The sequence below is a fragment of the Rhipicephalus sanguineus genome, chromosome 8 (assembly GCF_013339695.2).
Source record: "Rhipicephalus sanguineus isolate Rsan-2018 chromosome 8, BIME_Rsan_1.4, whole genome shotgun sequence".
Classification (NCBI taxonomy): Eukaryota; Metazoa; Arthropoda; class Arachnida; order Ixodida; family Ixodidae; genus Rhipicephalus; species Rhipicephalus sanguineus.
Window position 1 is genome coordinate 86,723,113 of NC_051183.1, and position 18,836 is coordinate 86,741,948.

Here is an 18,836-nt window from a genome sequence, read left to right on the forward strand (position 1 = left end):
GATGTGGCATATATGAGCACAGAACAAATGACACTACATCATACATCAAGTGCCTGCTTGTAAAATACCAAGCCGCACAGAGCAAGAGATGGACGTAGTCCTCGAACTTGCTATCTTCTAGCACATCGAAGCTCCAGCCCCTTTCATCATTCGCAAGGAATATAATGCAGAGGCTCGACCAGTGCACGCAAATCACTAGACTACCTTAAAATATGTGTCTTGAAACGCTGGCATGATATCCCTGACATCAAGCTCAACCTTGGGCAAATACGCAGAGATTTGTACGGCGATGAGTGAGCGCAAGGACGCTTATGTGATCAACAAGACTTAGATCATAAACGTGCTCCTACGGCCAATGTCTGCCGATGGTTCTGGTGTACCCCCTTCTCCCTTTGGTAGTAACGGCGTCCTAAAAACACTTTTCCAAGATATCATCGAAAGATCTAACAATGCGTATTCATTGCATTCCGAATACACTGACACAATCTTTTTGAATCTGTCAAGCACACGCGGAGCTCCCTGGAAACGAGGCGGCTCGCACAGTGGCTCGAGTACTGACAGAGCGAGCCAGTGAGCACGCTCAGCCAGAGATGAGAGAGGAGCGCGTGGTCAGTTACATTGAAATCACTAAATATTATAGATTGGCGAGGGCTCCCTATCCCCCTGCCTGCACGAGACTCAATAAGACACAGACGGCGGTCTGGCGCCTTCTGCAAACCAACACTCACCCGAATCCCGTGGCCTACAGTCGTTATTACCCCGACCAATGCGATGGCAAATGCTAGCTATGCTGGGAACGGGCGAATCTGCGACACATTCTGTAGGCTTGCCCTCAGGCGACCCTACAGGGTCGCACTATAAATAATGATGAGTAGTGGGAGACCTTACTGCTAAGCTCGGATCCGGAAGAGCACCTCTGGGCCGTCCAGTTGGCCTAAAACGCCGCCAGGACCCAATAAAGTTATTTCTCTCTCTCTCTCGCAGGATTCTTCGCATGCCTAAAGCGCATTTCTTCTTTTGTCACGGCGGACGCTTTGGATGAAACATAGAGGAAGGGATGCAAAATGCTCAAGAAACCGCATTGGCCTGCGTCATGAACACGAGCACAATAATGCGATCACTGAATCAGCCAACGGCCACGTACTGTCCACCGACTACTAGCCGTCTATTAAATCTAATTGCAAGTCTGCTGCCGCGTGAAGTTCTGCAGCGTTAGGTTTACAGGGTCAAAGGGGCCTGGTCTACCGATTGGTTGAGTTTCTTGACCATGTTAGAAAGTGTTTCGGGACCCCTTTAATGATTCAAATGAAAGCACTACTTCGAGCATAAAAACACGATATTTTAAGGCTAAGTTAAGCAAGTACTTTCGTTTCGATGGTCTAAAGTACATGTTATAGGGGCGCAATTTTCACTATAAGAATTACATCCCAGTCAGCATTACCTTTAGGTCCAAATCTCTAGCGACATGTCCCGATAGCCACGAGAACTTCCTCACAACAGTCGTTATATTCAACAAACGATGTTGCGTTTCAATCCGTGAGTGTTGTACAGAAAAGGAAATTTCTATGTGCGTCCTAGGGTCTACTTATAGCCACACCAGAACATTGAGTATAAAAGTGAAACTTAAGCCGAAGGCACCGTGACTGACTAATGACGACTCTTGTCAACTGAAGCAAAGCGACACGCCAGCTTGCGACGTTTTTCAGAATACATGAAAGCTTGCATGTATCAAATAACTTGAATTAGGATCAATCATTAAGGCTGACTGTTAAGGTGTCTGGGCGAAGGATAAAGTATTTAAAGAATGCAAAATGGTAATAAGCCGCTTGTAGCTTCCGTAGCGGCATCGTAGGTAGGCATCACGAATACAAAAACGAAATGGTTACGAATAGTTCATTTTTGCAAGGATGGGATACCGCTTAGATTGCGAGCATTTAAAAAAATGATGCTGAAAATATTGAACAATTATTTAATATTTCCTCCTCTCTGGCGATTCCCCATACACAATGCCTTGTGGAAATTGTTACCCATATCATGACATCAAGAATTCAACACACACTGCAATTCCATCGTTTTTCTGTGAACTTGAATTATGACCAGTTGTACGCTTAGTCAAGGCCATGCGTGCTCTCCACAGACTCCTCTTTTGCATGTCTGCAATATAGAAAAACGGTTTTTGCAAAGAACATGAAACAAACAGGGAGTCGTCGCAGAATTATATGAACAGTTTCGCAAGACTATAAAGAAGAAGCAAGAGCTAGCTAGTCTGAATATCACAAATATTTTCAGGTAACATATAAAAATGTTTGCAGGCGATTTATTTTTACTGAGCTCCCATAAGGATATTTTTTGTTTCGTGTATGATAAGTTCAAGTTCTAGCCAGATTAGCGTATACTATATGAAATGAATGCCGCAGATTATTCCGCAGCCAACACTACAGCGTCACTTCGTATCTTAGCATGGTAGGGCAATTTTCACTGCCATTCCAAACCATGATCTCGGCATACCAAGGTGAAATTCGCCTCTTCATATGTTTAGGCACTTCAGTTCCAGGTGGCCTTTATTTTGGCTTATTTCGACAATATTTAACTCCACGTGCAGGCATCCGCAGCGCGCTGCGCTAATATTCTGTACTTACGAATTTTGAAAACGATTGAGCATTTCGTCTGCCTAAGCTTGGTAGAATGCGCGTTTATTTAAGCAAGCAGCTGTCTCTTCGAAGCCTACGGGTATCCCGGGAAGCGCTGAGATAGATGGCGCGAGTAAATGATAAACAAGCCATTAAAAAAACGCTGGATACTTGCTGGATGTACACTTTTCACCAGTTTATGCGATGGTCGTTTGGGGAGGCGGGATAGAAATACTCAGGCCGTATCATTGCAATAATTATTAATTCATATGAACACGCCATATGTATCAGCTGATGTGGCTCAACTGCGAAAAGAGGATAGTGTTAATAAAGTAGTTCTAGACTTTCACGCGTTCTGTACCTCAACGCACAGAATACCCACGTCCGCTGAAGCCATCTGGGGTCTGGGGGGACGACCAGTGGATTTTCATGCTGTGAGGTTACTCCTCCAGACAATAAGTGACACAGCTTTCAGCGCTGAAACTCGCTTTATACTACGCGATTGAAACCCGGCCGCGGGGGCTCCATTTTCGATGGAGGCGAAGATGTTTGAGGCCCGTGTACTTAGCTTTAGGTGCATGTTAAAGAATCCCAGGTGGTCGAAATTTCCGGAGCCCTTCACTACGGCGTTTCTCATAATCATATCGTGGTTTTGGGACGTTAAGTCCCAGATATTAATATTAATGTTATATTATTGCTGTATAATACGTCACGATATATAAATAAATGGAAGGGATTGTCCTTATCAAAGGTAAGTATTCAGCGATAGGGTGTATCAGAGATTCAAATACGCTTACATTGGGTTCCTGCCGGAGTGCTTGCATTGAGAAGGATGCGCTACGATGTAGCCTTCGTAGAACACCAACTAGCTCGAACAACCACTCTTCATGGCACGTTAATAAATGATGGCTGGACCCTCTATGCCCTGGTACGCGTTTCATTTTCCAGCTGTTAACATTATTTTTGCAAATTTCGAAGGAAACCGTGCGAAAGCAGACGATACAAACCATTCCTCCAGCGCACTCCATTCCGTCCAGTATGTTACACTCAAGGCAATTTTTCAGGTTAGGTGGTACTGGAAAGCAACAGTTCATTTTGCATTTCTTGCTTGCATCCTCAGGCTGGAAAAAAGAACCGAAGTTTTTTTGTCAAGTGCTGTCGATCTACATCAGCGCGCAAATGAAGATCAAACTATATATTGTTAACCGAACTGAAAAATAACACGAAAAAATTCACCGACGATTACGGTACTCCCTAATGCGAATTCTGAGCGCAGCATTATGTTGGAGCAACACCAACTGGGTTTGAAGTTTTGGCTATCCGCAGTAGTAGGAATGTAACATTAGTTATATATTGCCACAGAAACTACCGGCGCTCGATTGGTACGCACACCACTCTATGCATTGCAGGCGTCTCGAACCAAGCGAAACGCTGACAGCCCCGTTGGCACAAGCGGAGCCAGCCGCAGTATACACGTGCCAGCCCTGCGTACGCACGAGCTCCGATCGAGGGGTAAGTGTTTGTAACTGTTTAAGGAAACGAAGTTAGAGGCCAATGGCTTGTGATACCGACCGACTGCTCGTTCGCTCTCTTTCATATTTTTTCACTCTATCGGTTACGCCGACGGCGACGCCATTCAACGCAGAAACGCGTGCCTAAGAGCTGCGCTCTAAATATTAAAGCAGGTTCGCACTAGAGGTACCAAACCTGTGAAGGAAGTGCGGAGCTAGGCGGTCTTGATTTTTTTTGTATTTATCTTTTTCTTTCGTGCTCTTTTTCTCCCTTTCCATTTATCTGTCGCTTTTCTTTACTTGTTTCTATTTTTTCTCTCCCTATCTATTCATTTCTTTCTCTTTCATTCATCATTGCTATTTCTTCCCCTCTCTTTCTCGCGTGCTTCCTCTTACATTGTACCTCATTTCTCTCTCGCTCCGTTTCCTTCTTTCTTCGACTGTATCTCTTTCACTCTTTCTTTATCTTTCCACATGTGTTTCTCTCTATTTCCCTCTTGTTAATTCTGTCCATGCTATGCTTTACTCTCCCCGTCCTTCTTTTCCTCCTCCTCACCTTCAATTATTTTTCTCACTCTCTTGTTCGTTTCTTACCCTCACTTTCTCTCTTTCTAGCTACATATATCTTTCTTTTTTTCATTTTTTTCTTTTTCTTTCTCTCGCTTGCTCCTTCTATCTTTTTTTCTCTCTCCATTTATTCCTATAGCAAGAATATGGGCAACAATATGCATGGACACTCTCGGCCAGTTTGTGCCGTCGGTGTCATATCGCGTCATATATATATATATATATATATATATATATATATGTGTGTGTGTGTGTGTGTGTGCGTACATATATATATATATATATATATATATATATATATATATATATATGTATATATAAATAGAAGCCACAAACAACAATAAATCAGAAGAATAGACTCTGTAGGCCGTCACGGGATTCGAACCTGCGACCCCTCGTTCCGCAGCGTGCCGCGTTAGGCAACTGCGCCACGCGCCATGCATTGATTTGAATGCTAACGGCGAACTATTTATATATACATCATTTACTGCTGGCAGTACGCAGACCTCGGAGGCGCTTCAGCGTGTGCAGTATCAGCAGCGATATTCCCCGAAGGTTGCGCTATAATGCAACACTCCAATATTTGGCTTTAGTTTGAAAACTGCCTTTGAGACGCGTATTAAAAAGTGACCCATTCATGTACCCACTCGCGATGTGCAACGCTGGGTAGACAATACGTCGAACGCCACCGCACAGCATGATACGTGTAGCGGTCACTCCGCGTGGCGCAGTCGTCAATCAGAAAAAGTATCTAAGAACGCCCCGGTGTAGCGCGCTGCTCAAGCACGCAGGAGTCACAACAGTGACAGCTCTTTGTTCGCTTTCGTCCTGCGTGTACCTCTGGTTTTCTCTAAGCGTCCTTCCTTGTGTTTGAGCAGTGCGCTGCAAGTGTCAAGCTATAACCATTGATCGCGCACGTCCTGTGTGTGTTCTTTATGTGCATCCTCTGCGCTTTAGCGGCGAGCTGCGAGTATCGAGCTGTTTGCTGTTCTTCGTGCGACATTCTAGTTTGTTGTTATTACATTTCTTTCTTCGCCCCTGCAGCTAAACTCTGACTTTTAACACGAAAGTGTTTTATGCCGGGGTCCACCAAGACTTTCATGACGTATCTGCGTCACGGAAGTACGTCAGCAAAATCAACGTCACCAGATAGCAAAGAAAAAAAACTAAAATATTCCGTACAAAGGAGTCGCACCCATGACATCATGGTCTCCGACGACGGCGGCGGGCGTTTAGCCCATGAGCTACCGCCAAATACATAACGGAGGCTACATGAATGCACCTTTTATCTTTCACACGTTCCTCTCACAGTGCTCTTGGATGGATGGATGGATGGATGGATGGATGGATGGACGCTATGAATGCCCCCTTTATAACGGGGTGGTGACAAGTGTGCCAACCGGGCTCGAAAATAAAAAAAAAATCACAGCATATCCACGGAGTGAATGATGATGAGTGGGCGAAGCTGCGGAGGTTCATCGATAAACCGTGAATCTTCCGTGAATTCTGCCCAGTACATCATCACCGACGTGAGATCGGGCGCGTTTATACTAAAGGTTCGATGAGTTATGACGACTTGCAGCTCACTTTAATTTTACATGTACGCTGTGAATTTTCATTGTTTAGAAAACCATTGCTTTAGAAAACATCTGGCGTCTTTCGTTAAGCAGCTGGCGTCTTTTCGTTTTGCTTTAGAAACATGTTCTTTCGTTTTGCTTTTACAAAACATCTGGCGTCTTTCGTTGGTTTATTTCATCAATCAACGGCGTTTTGAACAAAATTTTTATTGTTTAATCACGCACAGGAGAAATCTCACCAGGCACTACCTTGGAGGTAAACAATGGCTGCTAATGGGAATGAGAGACAGAAGAAGTCGGCTTTTAGCTAACACTTACACTTCTGCTAACGTTTCCTATTGGAACATGCCAATGGCTGCTAATGGGGAATGAGAGACAGAAGAATTCGGCCTTTAGTTAATGCGCACGCTGCGAATTTTTTATTGTTCAACAACGCACAGGAAAAATCTCCCACCGGCACCACCTTGGAGGTCAAAGGGTAAGAATAGTTACGCACTACGACTACGACTACGAGGGACGAACGGGTGTCACCTTAAGGAGCTTCGCCCCTAAAAAAAACAGGGTTGATCCCTCCGTCATAGGAATCGGAATAACACGACAGTAAAGCGTGCCCTTACAGAAGTAACTGAATGCTTACTGTACATTGATGTAAGATAGTTTGCACAATGTATATTGATGTCTGGCAGCTAATGGCACCGTCTAACGTGCATGCACCCACTTTGACGATTGGTGGTACATCTCCATCCCGACGACTAACGTCCATGTTAGATGATTAGACAAACCCTTGTGGTAGCTGTAGTAGTTAATGGTCAAAGCGTAATCAGAGAACGAGGTGTGATAGCCACAAGAGCGTTGCATATTGGGCGCAGAACTTGGTCGCCATCCCGCGGCATGTTAAAATGTGATTGAACACCACGGCCGGACTAGAGGGAAACGCAAGGCGCGTCGTGCCGCCTCGGTAGCCCGGCCGCAATTTTTCTCGGGGCGAGCGCGTGAGCGTGGAACGCGGTGTTACAGCCAGGTGAGGCAGGCGCGCGTCGCAGAGCTATTTTCGGTTTGTATTAACGTGATGCTATGAGCGAGGCCGACGTTTTTACTACGCTTGGGCAAAGGTCGCCACCTAGCGGTGTGTTAAGGCATTGACAAAATTCAACTTATATTGAAAACGCGCCAAACGGGACGGACGCGTAACGCGTTGCAGGTGCTAGTCGCGGAGGCCGCAGCAATGACGAATTACTTTACCTTACCACTCCCAGAGGTCAACACCACCTAGCAGACCGGGAGATTGGTAGATATAAAAGGCGCGTTTGTAAACCCTCCACAGTCTGTGACCGTGGCGCAGTGGATAGCGTGCCCGGCATCTATTGTTGCGGACCGAGCGGTCGTGGGTTCGATGCCCGTTGACGGTACCTTTGCCATCTGATCGTGTATATTTTTTCGACGTCATTTCCGTGACGGAAATACGTCACTGAAGTCTTGTTAGACCCCGGCATAAAACACTTTCGTGTTAAAAAATAAAAACGTAGTTTCATCAATGCTTTAACATACAACGTGGTGGTGGCTTTAACCCAAGCCTCGCTCATAGGAACCATCCATATCGAATAATAGCTCTGCGACGCTCTCGTGGCTGGAGCACTGCGTTCCCCGCTCGCCCCGTGAGAATTAACTCTTTACGTTTCACTTCGTGCTTCACGACGCTTTGAAGGTGTGCATATCGAGTATCAGTGTTCACTATGTGCTTGTTGACGCCCCCTTCCGCAGGATTCACCATATGTGATGTCCAGGTATATCTTGACAACTTCAGCTACCGCAAGGGTTAAATCATGATAATGAGCGTCAGTCGTCGGCAGGCAGACGTGCCACTAGGCGTCAACGTGGGTGCGTCCACGTCAAGTAATGATATATCTGCCAAGCAACAATAGACATCGTAGAAGCTCACATATAACACTGCACTATAAACAATAAACAACTTCTGTGGCGATACGTTTCACCTTCGTGTTATACCGATTGCTATGACGGAAGGATCAGCCATCTTTTTCTTTTACTCTCTTTCCTTCGTTCTTTCTCTCTCGCTTTTTTTTTTGTGCTTTTCATTCCATCTATTTCTGGTTTTTTTTTTTTCGTTTTCTGTATGCTATTATTCTCTCTGCTCTCTTCCCTCCTATTCACCCTCACACCTCTCCTCCTGCTTCTCACTTTCATTTTCCCATTCCTATACTATAATACACAAGGCTATGCTATGCTCTGCTAGCCTGCCTGGATAGCTGAGTGGATAAGATGCTCGCCTTGGGATCGCGGGAACGCGGGTTCGAATACCTCATCGCGAATAAGTTCTTTTCGGTAAAAATTGTTCTGTTTCTTTTTCTATCTATGCTTCTTTATTTCACTTTCTCTGTACTCGTTCTCTAGCCATTCAGGTTACTGTGCCCTGCACCAGCGAAATCACCGCACGTGTTGCGGGAGCGAAGCAGGAGATTAAGAAGACGAAGAAAGCGCGGCCGGCTGATGATGGTGATCATTTCTGTTTTGGCGTCGTGGGCAAAAGCCTAGCTCAAAAAGAGCTCCGCTGTTAAAAGCACCAGATTAAATCACCGAGCTATTCCATCAAGCTGGCGCCATGAAATGAAAGAAACTGTACACCATGGAAAAGATGACAATGTACTGACAGGTAATACGAGATACTGCGTCTTCTGGAAAATATGTGCTGATCTTTCCAGTTTTGCGTTGTTTCTCACTGGCTCACTATATACTTCTCATAAAGGAGAGCAAACTGTGGATGTGTCCTATACTCTCACGTTTTTCTCTTCCTCTAATTACATATTTACTTGTAGTTTTAGAAATGTAGAAAAAGATTACGAAAAGAAAAAAAAACAGCATTGTAAAACATTACTTTCTTCAGCAGTAAGAACGACGCCGATATTCTAGCTATCACTCCTATGCTTTTACTCGCTCATCCTTATCGCATTTCGAACAACACAGATAAGCGACATGGTTAGATTCGTCCGTCATCCTTAAAAGCTCGAACGAGAATTCTTCCACGGTCTGTGTGCGTTCCTGAAGTCGCAAACATCGCTTGTGATCTACAGAAATTCCTTGCACTGGTACATTTGTAACTCACCCAGCGGCGCACAGGTACCAAGGCTCGTTACTAGGGGGAGGTACGTTTCACCAACCGTGCCCCTCCCGTTAATCGAGTCGGAAAAAAACATGCAAAGTGAAAAGGAAGTAATGACAAGCTTCTCACAAAGGCCTGCTTCAGGTATGAGGCTTCCCTGGGTCAAGGTGGAAGAAAACAGCTATTGAAAAAAAAAAAATCAGGAGTCCTCGGCCACCATTAGCATCGAAAACCTGCCTGGACATTCACAACTACCCGGAGGAAAGGCCTACATGCTAAAGGAGGGTGATAAAGGTCCAGATCACCCTGCTAAACAAGGAGGAAAGGTGTGGGGCGTACTTGGCGCCCTTTTCGGTAGTTAAGGGTGGCGGCCTGCCCCCGACCCCATATCCCACCGCAGTAAGTACGCATACGGCAAGACAGAACGCTTTCCGCCTTCTCATAGCACTGCCGAACTGCCGTTCAGTCACTATGCTTGTTGAATATTCGTTGGCGCTACTTAATCTTTCTTGCCTCCCGTGGTCCGGTTCAGACTGCGTTACCCTCGCTGTAGTCGTCGACATTGATGTTAGCAGCTCCAGGCATGACACCTGTGAAACATTCCCCTACACACATTGCATGCGTATGTGTAGGGGTAGCCGAAAGTTACCAGCCCACTATCCCATGGTATCCTGTGCAAGGCCGGCCCGGGAACCTTTAGGCACTCCTGTACATGTTGGAAGGCAGATGTAGTACAGTTACATGTGGGCGTGTGGACCTGAGCCTTTTCTGCACCGTCAGGCCTTATCATAGGGGACAAGTTTAGACACTATGGAAGTGTGTGAAACGAAACTGGCTAGAAAGAGGTGTCGCAGAAAGATAGTTCCACACTGTCGAAGTACCTAACAATGTCAGTGTGGAAGTCGCGTCTATATGGTCCTGAAATGTACAGTGACAACTTGCGCATGCGCCACGTCCTAAAACATAAAATCAAGGCTATTCTTGCTCACCATAAAATCCTCTTTAACGCTGACCTTTGCTTAGGGAGCGTTTAGCCTTCTGTATTTGTACTCCAGCAAGCCGAAAGCACGCCCCCTTTTTAAGGACGTTCATTTGCTGCGATAATCTCTGGTCTCACTACTACGTCCGCAACTTGCTCTAGCCCATTCTAACCAAACCAAATGCTGTACCTCGTAATGTAACTAGAATTTGAAGTTCTTCCGCTCTGCTCAATCCCCAGGCCCTCTCTTCCACATTCTTAACCATTCATATCAGTTTCTTAACACTTTATATACATTGCTTGTATTCAGGCGCTGCAACCTCGTTTTTTAAGCAGCAAAAAAAACTAATGCAACTGCGCAGATATTTTGGTAAACTTTGGCTGTTTTGTTATCTTACTCGCAGACTAAAAACTTATCCATTTATTACCACCATTTTCTATCACCAGATATTTGCAGCAATATGCTGTTATATTTGCTGAATAGCAAGCGTACATGTAGTGCGAAAGGTTAAAACCCTTGTACTTCTAGTTAATTTGATGCATTCACCACATTACCTGCTCTTTCATATTAACAATCTCGATGGTAAAATGTATGTGAACACTAGTTCACAGAAAAAGCCAGATGTGCTTACCTTTTCGTAGAAGATATCATTTGCAGTTGTGTATTTCTTCAAACGCTTCTGACAGTAATGCTTCTTGCTCACTTTCTGGCCCGGAAACTTGTTATAACGGTGCATGTAGGTAGTTTGCGACAGTATTCCTACACATCTCCTAGGCATGTATCTGCAAGAGTGGAATCACTCGTCTAGGCATGCCGTGCAACTTACAGGGGTGATAATTAAATAGCTTGTGTTTATAAGGTTTATCTTGACACTGAAGTATTGGTTCAAGGAAAATGAAGGCAAGAAAAATTTCTTACTTTAGATTGTCTCGTATCCTCTCTTCACTGCACTTAGAAAGTCGGTATTTTTTCACTCCTCCATCGACGTAGCTCATGAGATATCCTTCGGACCAAGGGCATCTATTTGTTTCGTCATGAGGCGATCCCATCCTTTAGGGTGTAAGCAGTAGTAATGTTTTGTTAAGCAGCTTTTATTTTTTACCCATATCAGACCTATCTATTAACCATCTATTTTATTTCGTACCCATCTCAGACACGCTTACTTACACATGTCCCAGTTCGTGAGCCATGATAAAGACGCCTTTGTATGAAGTGGCAATATCTTCGCTTAAGGAAACGGCTCTTTTTGTACATGGAGGGCCCTCATAGGCAAGTCCTGGATTAAATATAAAGGAGTAGATTTTCATATCACGTTGTTCAAATGGTAATACAAAAGCTTTGATGGTGAATGTATATGGCTTATGTGGGTGGACAAATGTCACCAAGATATATAAAATTATCTTGTGCGAAGAGTAACCAATCTGAATTGCATAAAAACTTAAGAATAAAAAAAAAACAGTTTTCAATATAAAAGGAATGTTTGAATATTTGAATCACATACGTCGTTTTCAGAAGGCCCATTTAATAACGGAAGGCGTGGACATATATGCATTAAAACCTATTTATTACGCTGTACAGAATCAGAAACCTCATTAATGAAGAAGCTTTTCACTCATGAAGAACTGTTTCGGATAATCTGGAAGCACATAGCAGTTTACTGGGCTTGTCTTGTGGTATTTGTTCCTCAGTACCCTTGTTATAGACACGCTCTTTCATCCTCAGTTGTAAATAACTTATTTAGGCATGTTTCCAGATGTGTTCATGAAGCGTTGTGAATCAGAGTATGCTGAATTTATGTCGTAAGAACAATAATAGTGGAAGCCAGGCCCGTGGCGGGAGATTTAGGGCAAGGCGGGGCAAATTGAGACGCGGGGCAAAACGCGACATTTTGACTTTGCCGCTCTGTATAGCTAGTACAAAAAGTACATTTTCTTCGTTTCTCTATTTCAGCGATAGGGTCTGTAGTTTTCGACATTTTATGCGTCAAAGTTCATGATTGCTCACAGCGTTCGTGCCGGAAAGATTTCGCGGCTGATGTCAGTGTGTTCGTGACCCGCCAAAATGGGGCGAAATTCTGCTCTGCCAAATTTTCGGATCTGTGCATGAAGCTCTTCCGGCATCAGTACAACAATGTAAATATTTATGTTGTTACTTTATACTACTAGATACATGCCACCAAAAGTTCAGTTCATTTGGTGCCATGGGCCAAAGGGAATTTTTTTTGAATTCGGGTATGTGAGAGGGGCACAACGCGACAAAAAGGCATTGAATTGCCTTAAAGAGTGTCTTATTAAGTGATCTATTTATTTACACTCCTTATATATCATGTTTTTGTTAAGGATGGTGCGGACGTACAAGAGAATATGATCTGGAGTTTCTTGGGAGGAAAACATGAAAAAACACTGAATGCTTTTCAGGAGTTTCAGAGCAGCACAGCTCCGGGTTCTGTGTGGATTCAATGCGTGGAGAGCAAAGACTGGGCGCATTAAGACTGCGTGGCGGCCATCGGAGTGAATTTGAAGTGGTTCTACTGCAAGAACTGAAAGGATAAAATTTTTCCATGCTGTCTCGTGTTGCCACACGAGAGAGCACGAGACAGCATGAAATACACCACATGTCTCGTTTTGCCCCGCAGGTTGGGGCAAAATGAGACATGTGGTGTATTTTTTGCTTCTTTTTAAAATAATATTTTGAACCTTCACAGCATGGCCATATTTGTTTAACACATACCTTGTACCCAAAAGAAAGTTCCTGTGTTGACATTTTATGGTAACGAGTGAAATAAAAACAGATATTCACTATTTTCAAAAATTTGTCGCGTTTTGCTCCGCCTTGCCCTGATGTCGTCTTTAATTGATTCTTAGCATTTGCCCAAAATGGAGATTTATTTTCACTGAATATAATGAGTTTGTTGCATTTGTCTGACTACTTAACGTTGAGCTTCGTTCACTCCAAAAAATTTATTCTTACACTTGGTCACACAGAAAGTTAGCTTAATAAATATTTCGTCAATTCTCGCCACTACATTCAAAGTAAAGCACGTTTCTCCAAAAAGGCAGCCGTGTTCAATACACATCTCACCTGTGTATTCTTTATCCAGAGCGCCATTTTCGAAACGGGCCATGTCTTGGCTACATATGTGAAAAAAAAGTAGAAACCGGCACGTGATAAATTGAAATAGTGAGAATGATTTCACACCGGGGAGTATAATAATGACGCTCAAGTGTCGCGCAATGCCTTTTCGCGTGTAAAAAATTGCCTCTGGAAAACGATCTAAATACAATAATTGCTGCGGCTTCACATACGATTAAATATGTTAGGCACTCGCTAATGGGGGAAGACCGGTTAATTGTCGCCACCTGATGTCCATCAATATAGACCTATACATAAATGCAGCCACCGTAACCGGAACTCGAGCCCGCGTCCTCAAGTAACAGCTCAACATGAGCAAACAGCGAAACATTCATACGCTATCTTACCCTGTTACCAGATGCACTACGTCGGGTCTCCCAGGAACTCTGCCTCTTGCGTTAAATTTAAACAAGCCATCCAATGACTTGTCCATGTCGAGAATACCAGGCTTAAGATAACTGGCATAAGCGTCGTCCTGCGAGTAGGTCTCATTAGTAAATGACAAATAAATTCATAGTATTTTCCTGCTTTCAGAAAACATTTTTTTCTTGTTAAAGTAACGCAGTCACACTGAAACGGGAGGAAACTTATGTTTCAAACACTAAATATTTTGTAGCGGTAGCCATCTGCTCCAAGCGCAATGCATTCGCACAATAATCATCGCTTCGAGTGGCTTCACTGCTCAGACGACACGAACTATTGGTATCTTATGTAATTAACTCTCGGTATTCGATATCACAGTTATCAACTGTACGATGCACTAAAGAACCTACACTGCAATGAAACAGCAATTGATTAACATTGCTTCCTCATTATAGATGTGCTTCCTCATTATTTCGGTAAAGTTGTGTCAACGTCTAGTCAGCACCTGCGCATCTGTCGGCATCATGAACTGCTGCTATGATAAGCTGAATAAGCGACGCAAACTTGCCGAGGCAATGGAAAGTTTAAAACATGATACGTCTTTTCACAAATCTAAAGCCAACAAAGAGGAGCGCTTGACGTCATCTTCACCAAAAAAAATGAATCAGGAATCATCTTCACCAGCAAAATGAATCAGTGAATGGCGAACAGAAAAAAAGAGCGATTGATTCTAATTGCAACATCAAGGCACCCTAGAAATCGACCAAAGCGACTGCGACTGAGTACTAAAATTTTATGCTGCGAAATGGTTTCGTGATCGTCAAGTTTCAACTACTTGACATTTCAGTATACTGACCTGTTGGTACGTGCTAACTCGACAATCGGTGGAAACCACCACCGATAACAATGAAGGTTATGGGCACCTATTCCTTCAAACAAGGGCATAAGGGCTCAGCGTCATAACATCCCAAACTTTTTTTTGCAATCCGTCCCAACTTCACAAAAACGAAATACATGCAGTGTACCGTAATTCTATCATGAAAATATTCCAGGAATAAACAAAAATAAGGAGACCTTCCCCAACCAAGGAAATGGGGCAAGCGAAGCTTGGTGTGCGCGTGCCTGACGTACTGCTTTACTTTCTTTCTTTTTAGATGCGAAGCATCTTATGGCGGAGTTCAATCCGGTGGTGGTGTGCGGCGTGACCACCCCTACTGCGCATGCGCGAACCCTCTCCACACACCTCCTCTCCCCTTCTCCTCTCCTCATCCCCTCCCATTACGCATTCATATGTTACAGGTCGGATCTCACTGGGAAAGCGTGTGTGCATGGCCTAGTGTCAAGGCACTCGCATTCGGACCGAGGGGATTCGGTTTCAATAGCACAAGTTTGTGCTATTTATGATTTCTTTGCGCCAAATGTGGGTGAGGAAGGTTTTGTGTGGGTGAGCAGAGTTTTTTTTTGTATGGTCTATAATGATAATACTTGGGGTTTAACGTCTCAAAACCACGATATGATTATGACAGACGCCGTAGTGGAGAACTCCGGAAATTTCAACCACCTGGGGTTCTTCAATCTGCACCTAAATCTAAGTACACGCCACCTTTAGGAAAGCTGCAAGACTTACAGTGTCGGGTAGCTATCTTGTCGGAAGGCAAGCGACGCACCGGTTTAGCGGTATATTCAATTACGGCGTTCATTTCAAATGATCAGCACAAGGCCCTTGTATAGTGTACATCATAGCATGCGTGGTAAATGGCTTGAAGTAAATTCACTGCTACAACGCTAAACAACATTTTCCAGCATTCTCCAAGAAATTATTCCAGATATTAGTTTCAAGATTTATTATAGTGCTGTCAAATAAACTCAGGAAAGTTCAAAGCAAGTCCAATATTTATTTCGAGCATTGAAATGCTACTTACTAAGCTCCTTGTTATTCCGACCAGCATGAACTTTATTCTTGGCTTCGTCATGTCCACGTACCTTAAGTTCACCTAAAGTATGAGTCCTCAGTTTCATTACATTGAAAAATTCACAAAATAACAATTACCCCGCATGAAAAGTATTAACGCAGCATAATAACACCATTTAAGTTTGTGAGCTTGAGCTCCTCTCGTAAATTTTATGCAATGTACATTTTGTACTTGACGCAAAAGTTTGTTTATTGATCGAGTAATAATAACGCCAGGATTGTTGGCTGTTTGCAATCGAATTTCAAGGTTACATTACGTTAATTACCGGGGTTCTGGACACTGCAATAATTTTTCACGCCCTGACACCACACCTCCATTGCAATTGCTATTTCTTTGACGAACTTCGTTTATATATACTTTGATTGGTAGTTACGGATTTCTTCGTAATTTCTAGCGAAGGCGCAGCTACTGCGTGTTTTATAGCTATCCACTTAGGATATATATATATTGATGCAGAACATTGACATCACAAATGTTGCTGTCGGTTATTCACACCTTCCTTTCTGATGCATTTTGCCATCTCTTCATATTTTGTTTAGCCAGGGTGACATCCCTCATCTCTGCAGCGCTCATGTATACAAGTCCGAGTGATTGGGCATCATTATGTCACTTCAACGACTTGCAACCGCGTGACGAGCTCACCGCTGCCCATACTGCCGTAACCATCTAGTCACCCCATAAATGCTCCAATATTTTAGCGAATACTGAAGTACAATGCCTTATACTAATCTTCGCTTGAAAAATGTACGTGCGTAACAACGGAACGATAAATCATCACGGCAGGTCATCCCCAACTTCCTTTCTAATTCACGGAATCAATCACTTTCCATATACGCACTAAGATATGACATCGTGTATTGTTTGCAAGATGCAAGCTGCACATAAAAAGTGCATATTTAAGTATCATGTAACATGTTCTTTCACCTAGAACGCATTGTTGTTCCTTATTTGAAGCAGTTGAAAAAAGTTTAAGCTAAGCGATTTATATATTGTCATGTAATTCCTTGTAAATTACAACGGAGAATTACACCCTAAATGACCAAATTGAGGTGCCACCCAAGCAAGCTGCTCCTTGGCTTCATGTGGTCGAGGTTCGTGTAATCTTTATTCTTTTATATATTCTCGACCAGAGGCAGTGAATGCTCGACCTACGTTATCGAAATTCTTGCCACTAGACAGCAGTTTGCTTAGTGAATCCGGTCTTGTTCATATCTTGATTTTAATTTATTTCCTTGATCGATTTTCCTACTCAATTAACACCGAATCATATTTATACCATAATCATGGCAGAGTTATAGACCGATTAGTGTCGTTTTCACAGGAAGCTCACCTCAGTCATTAAGAACTAGTTTCACAATATCTTTACATCTGATGCTTCTAAGGCAACAGTATATTATAGCTCTTTAGCCACAAACTGCCCTACTCCAATCTAACAATTACCTAAAAAAATTCATTGTCGCCGTGGATCAGTGCCAATTTGTCGGCCTACTGTTAGGCTCGGCCCTCACGTAAAGAAGTTACGTTCCGTGCTTTCTGCAGTAGGAGATGTAAGACTTGAGATTGTTACCGAATGAAATTAATCTTACTACGTCAATATTTCGTAATTTATAGGTCACATAAAAACAGCGCTAAAAACGGCGGACAAGAGAAAGAAGGACACAGACGGCGGCGCTGACTTACAACAAGATTTATTTGCCCTCACCGCGCAACATATACTTGTGCAGTACCTGACAAATATAGGAAGAACAATAAAAAGATAAAAACAGTGAAAAACCTATGGGACATAATCATCGTGATAGCACGCTATGAGCCTCACGTGTGCAAACGTTCTGAAGAAAATCAATTTCTTTTTGGGATAAGGCAATTGAAGGCCTGCTGACACACGCATCGGCCAGCCTAGCCATTTCCGCAGACTCGTAAATTTCGCGTATCATCTGTTCCCGGTGACGCTTAACCACTGCACAATTCTGGAAGTCGGGAGAACAGCCGCAGTCTCGGCAATGAACGGCTAGGTGGCCCGAACCCGTTGAAGTTACATTGTGAGCGTGATCTTTCAGCCGCTCATTTAAACATCGGCCAAACGGGCCGATGTACCTTTTGCCACAGGACAAGGGTAGAGAATATACCACCCTTTCAATGCATGGAAGGAACTTGTTCCGATGCCTGGTCTGGCATGCTAGCTCTCCCCTGGCACCAGAATGAATTCACGGCCTTGCACAACCTAGCTAGCCTTTCTGGGGCCGAAAAAACCAAGTCAACTTCGCACCTGCTGGCCACTTTTTTGAGGTTGTGGGTGACGCCGTGAATATAGGGAATAACGACAAAGTTTCGTTTGTCACGTCCCTTTTCCTTTGCACGGGTGCGAGCACTAGTCTCTGTGTTCATTCTGATTTCCCTGAGCAGACGCTCAGCAACGGCGGTCAAGACATACATCGGGAAACCAGCCTCAGTGAGGCGTTCAGTTTGCTGACTAAAGCTGCACCGAATCATGTGATGGCAAGACCTTCGCAGTGCGTGTGTGTAGCAAGTCTTCGCAATAGCGCGCTTCACCACTTTTGAGTGTGCCGATCCAAAAGGAAGGGTTGGCTTGTTTGCGCGAGGTTCATATGCCCAACACACGTGGGTAGGACTTAGCGTTAACATCATATCTAGGAACCGGATGGTTCCTCTGTCCGGAACTTCATGGGTCAAACCAAGCGGAGTATATATTGCGCGGTGAGGGCAAATAAATCTTGTTGTAAGTCAGCGCCGCCGTCTGTGTCCTTCTTTCTCTTGTCCGCCGTTTTTTAGCGCTGTTTTTTATGTGAAGTAGGTCGTACCAACTCGCCCAAGCAACCACTTTAGGTAATTTATAGGACAACTGCAATTTGATTTATTCTAAAATACTCCATCTCATAATGCTCAAGTACATATTCTAAAACGGCACAACGCTAAACTGGTGGGTATTTACTGTTCACATGACATATTAGGCATGCATACGGAAACACT

At 43.7% G+C, this 18,836-nt stretch overlaps 1 protein-coding gene across 1 annotated transcript in view; it reads right to left on the minus strand.

Annotated features, from left to right (window-relative positions):
• Window positions 1-1,940: 1,940 nt before the first annotated feature.
• LOC119402191 (venom metalloproteinase antarease-like TtrivMP_A) overlaps window positions 1,941-18,836 on the minus strand; it is a 28,967-nt gene continuing 12,071 nt past the window's right edge. The window contains exons 6-13 of the mRNA XM_037669306.2: window positions 15,798-15,869; window positions 13,860-13,987; window positions 13,462-13,511; window positions 11,548-11,656; window positions 11,299-11,430; window positions 11,012-11,162; window positions 3,638-3,751; window positions 1,941-2,154 (exon numbers count right to left, since the gene is read on the minus strand). Coding sequence (XP_037525234.1) covers window positions 2,113-2,154; window positions 3,638-3,751; window positions 11,012-11,162; window positions 11,299-11,430; window positions 11,548-11,656; window positions 13,462-13,511; window positions 13,860-13,987; window positions 15,798-15,869 — 798 coding nt within the window. The 3' untranslated portion in view covers window positions 1,941-2,112. The remainder of the gene's footprint in view (window positions 2,155-3,637; window positions 3,752-11,011; window positions 11,163-11,298; window positions 11,431-11,547; window positions 11,657-13,461; window positions 13,512-13,859; window positions 13,988-15,797; window positions 15,870-18,836) is intronic.